The sequence below is a fragment of the Rhamphochromis longiceps genome, linkage group LG9, assembly GCF_057381845.1.
Source record: "Rhamphochromis longiceps isolate RC_006_pf linkage group LG9, R_longiceps_female_GT1.1, whole genome shotgun sequence".
Taxonomy (NCBI): Eukaryota; Metazoa; Chordata; class Actinopteri; order Cichliformes; family Cichlidae; genus Rhamphochromis; species Rhamphochromis longiceps.
Window position 1 is genome coordinate 2,855,866 of NC_140565.1, and position 3,925 is coordinate 2,859,790.

The 3,925-nt window shown below is 40.5% G+C and overlaps 1 protein-coding gene across 2 annotated transcripts in view; it reads right to left on the minus strand.

The window, feature by feature from the left end:
* Window positions 1-1,034: 1,034 nt before the first annotated feature.
* Window positions 1,035-3,925, minus strand: part of plppr5b (phospholipid phosphatase related 5b) — a 126,937-nt gene continuing 124,046 nt past the window's right edge. For both annotated transcript variants that reach the window (XM_085418017.1, XM_085418016.1), the window contains one exon: window positions 1,035-1,965. In XM_085418017.1, coding sequence (XP_085274143.1) covers window positions 1,869-1,965 — 97 coding nt within the window. In that variant the 3' untranslated portion in view covers window positions 1,035-1,868. The remainder of the gene's footprint in view (window positions 1,966-3,925) is intronic.

The following is a 3,925-nucleotide window of genomic DNA, read 5'->3' on the forward strand; positions in this document are numbered from 1 at the left end:
CCATTTTCTTCTACTTATCCAATCTTGTAATTACATGTTGCTTTTGCTTTGGTGGCTGATTTTGCTATGAAATAAATGGAGTCACCATACTAAATTTGGTTACTATTACAAGAAACAAAGAAAAACTTGGGAACTTTTAAAGTATGGGCAACATTCAACAATAATAACTTAAAATTTAGTTTGCTCATCATCTTAGTCAGTTATGGACTAAGTCTTTTTGGAACTCTTCTGCTTTGTATATCAGCTCCTGGGCACTTTTCAAGTGTTGAGGGCAGGTTTGAAAACTATATCACAAACTTTTATAGGAGAAAGTCAAAGCAGCAGTCTCGAAGTCGAAGGCAAACAGACACAAAACAAAAACAGAGGGAGAGGTGATTGTCTGGTGCAGCTAAGAAAGCCTAAATACTTTTGTCAAAGTATAGTCAGAGTGTATATTGTTGTCATTGGTTGCAGCTGACTGTATACTGTATAAACACATAGACTGTTGTACCCTAAACCCTTAGTGAGATGGCTGGAGAAGTCAGACATGATGAAAAACACTTCAGTTTTCCTTATTTGCTCCTTTGACTTCAGCCTGTATTTATCAAAGTTCTGAGAATTTTCATGTGTGGTCCAACAAAACACTGGACTTCCCAAATGTTGGAAACTAGCATGAGAGAACATCCCCCAAACACCATTACCCTGCTTTTTAGACACTGTGGGGGCTACGTTAGCAGTTTTATGCTGCATCTGTCAATCGTTCTAGTCTACCACTGCTGCTTTCTGTCTTACGGGTGATCGTGGCTCAAGAGTTGGGAGTTCGCCTTGTAATCCGAAGGTTGCTGGTTCGCGCCCCGGCTTGGACAGTCTCGGTCGTTGTGTCCTTGGGCAAGACACTTCACCTGTTGCCTACTGGTGGTGGTCAGAGGGCCCGGTGGCGCCAGTGTCCGGCAGCCTCGCCTCTGTCAGTGCGCCCCAGGGTGGCTGTGGCTACAATGTAGCTGCCATCACCAGTGTGTGAATGTGTGTGTGAATAATAATAATAATAATAATAATAATAATGGATACTTTATTGATCCCCATGGGGAAATTACTTGTTTTTCTCTGCATTTGACCCATTCACTCAGTGAAGCAGTGGGCAGCCCACTGAGCAGGCGCCCGGGGAGCAGTGTGTAGGGACGGTACCTTGCTCAGGGGTACCTCAGGGTAGCCGTTAAGTGGATTCGAACCGCCGACCTTCCGATCATGGGGCGACCACTTTACCTACTGAGCTATCCCTGCCCCATGAATGGGTGGATGACTGGATGTGTAAAGTGCTTTGGGGTCCTTAGTAAAGCGCTATATAAATACAGGCCATTTACCATTTAAATACTCAGAAACTCTGTTTATGCAATCAGAATTGGTAAAGTATACCTTTCCTCTTTAGTCTGTTTATTTTCTATCACTGATTTAAGTTGAAATTTTCACTGTGATTAATTTGATAAATACAGGCTCAGTAGTTACATTCTAATACTCACAGCATTGCTTTAGAAATGTGATGCAACACAAGGAAGTAATAAAATATAGAAAGAGAGAGTTTTTCCTTATAACCATCTTATTGGAAAAATACTTTTTCACATATAAAATAATAATGTACTTGACTTGAGCAGCACTGATGTTGTATCCAGTCCAGTCCTTCACATGATCATCTAGTCTCCCAGTCTGCTTGGCTTCATTTGGGAGGCGAGAGTCCAACAACGATTCAGAATAAGTGCATAGATGGAAGCAGAAGAAACCTTTTTTCTTTGAGTACAAGAAATTGCGAGTTAAAACAGGGGCCTGATAAAGACAACAAAGAACAACATACCACAGACCAGACACACACTAAGAATGGGTTTAGCGCTGCACTCTTAATAATTGGATTGGACGGTGAAGAGAGTGGACGTCCAGTGGGTCTGCCGCACAGCCGATTCCACATCATGTGACCTCAGCGAAGGCGATGTGATTCTATAAAGAGGCAGGAAGAGCAAAAAAACAAAATCAGGACAAAAGACATAAAAAATTGGCGAATGCCTCAAAAATAAACCTGGTTTGGCATTCCTAAATACACATGTAGAAATCTGAGAAGACATCACCAATGGCATTTGACCTGAATGTAAGTAAATGCCTGTGAAGTTAGCCATTATATGTGATCATTTAAGCATGTTTATTTTGGGTCATATTCATTAGGTGGTTGACATTGTGGGACGTCTACTACTCAGAAGGCTTGATCCCTGGCTCACCGCGTCCATGTGTCGAAGCAATTGGAGAGCTCCAATTGAGTAAAAGAGTTATTTCAGTAGCAATTAATTTACCATGATTAGTAAATGACTGATTCATGAGCCTGCAAAGCTTTTCCTAGTGTAGGATGTTTAGGTTGTTCTCTTAAAATGACCTCATTAACTCCAATCAAAGCAGCACTCCAATACTTCTCATTAGGTTCTAAATGTGTATCATAGAGTCCTGCACTGTTTAGGAACCACTGAAGCACTAAAACGATTAAGTAGTGGATGGTTGAGATTAGATTTAGATAATTAGTTTCTCCACAAGCAAAGTGGATTTTCTAATGTTTAGTTATGGAGCACCGGAAAAAGTGGACGGCTACATAATGATTTTTTTCCACACAGGTAATCAGGGGAAAGGATGCACAACTCAGACTTTCATAGTCAGGAAAATGATTTCACTAACTATTAATCCAGATGTTAAACTAAACCTTCTCCTACAGTAATGATTTTCCTCCACGCCTTTAAGCTAACCACACCTCAGCTATCCAGGCTGATGAGCCACAGTGGTTGTAAAGGTCAGGTGAGTTCAGGCAGGTCACAAAGTCAGTTTAGTGCACAGTGCAGAACAGCTCAGTGCAAGTCTGCAGAAGCTGATGGTTCAGCTGATACCCGTCTATACATTCAATTGCCAAATTCCATACACAGCATGCTATTTAAGCTGTGTTAGCTTGCATACAAATGTTGCACATCTGCAAACTGCTTTGCAACCCACCCACCCCCCACATTCATTGCCTGGTGTGTACTGTGCTAGGCTTTTGCTACTGCTCTCTCCAGAACAGAGCTACGTCCCCAAAGACACATTTCTATAGTTGGGGAAAAAACTATTTTCTTTTGTCTATAGTGGTTCTGACTAAATGATTTTCTCTTCTGTGTTTAAGGCTGGGTTTGTTAGAGCAAATTTCTTTTGCATTAAAGACTCACCAAACACAGTGGATATACAGAATTACATGTTTCTCATCTAAACAAAAAGAGATGCTGCTCTATAAATGATTCTCCATCAGTCTTGCAGATCTGATAGAACAGATGGTATATTTGCATGACGTGACACGAGATTAGTGCAACAGGGCTGTAATTCCAAACTCCTAATTTTTAGCAGTAGCAGTCGGGATTTTATCCTTTCCTGACTTTTCCTGACTTCAAACACGTGTCACTCCAACAAGTGAATACAAAAATCCAAAAACCAAAACCAACCAATTTTTAAAAAAGCTGCTGCTCCTATTAGAATAAACAGTATGTATTTACTGATATCTTCAGCTCAGAGTTTTAATATTATCCTCCTTGTTCTTTAATTACCATTTCCATATGTTCGTAATATAGCCTGTATATGAACATCTGGTATCATTCCACTGTGTTTTAGAGGTGGGATCACACCAGTGTAATAATATTTTGATTTGTGCAGTGATGGTAGACCACAGCTTCCTTCCTTTGGACTGTTTCAGAGCCCATCACAGCACAGAAACAGCTTTAGTGAAGGTTACAAATGATCTTTTTATGGCCTCTAACAGAGACTCATCTCTGTGCTTATCCTAATACTGTTGGCCATAATATTTTAATACGGTGATTAGCATATGCTTTAGATATTAAAGGTACTACGCTGCAGTGGTTTGAAACATATCCAAAAAGACGCCAAAGTGCTCGCTTAT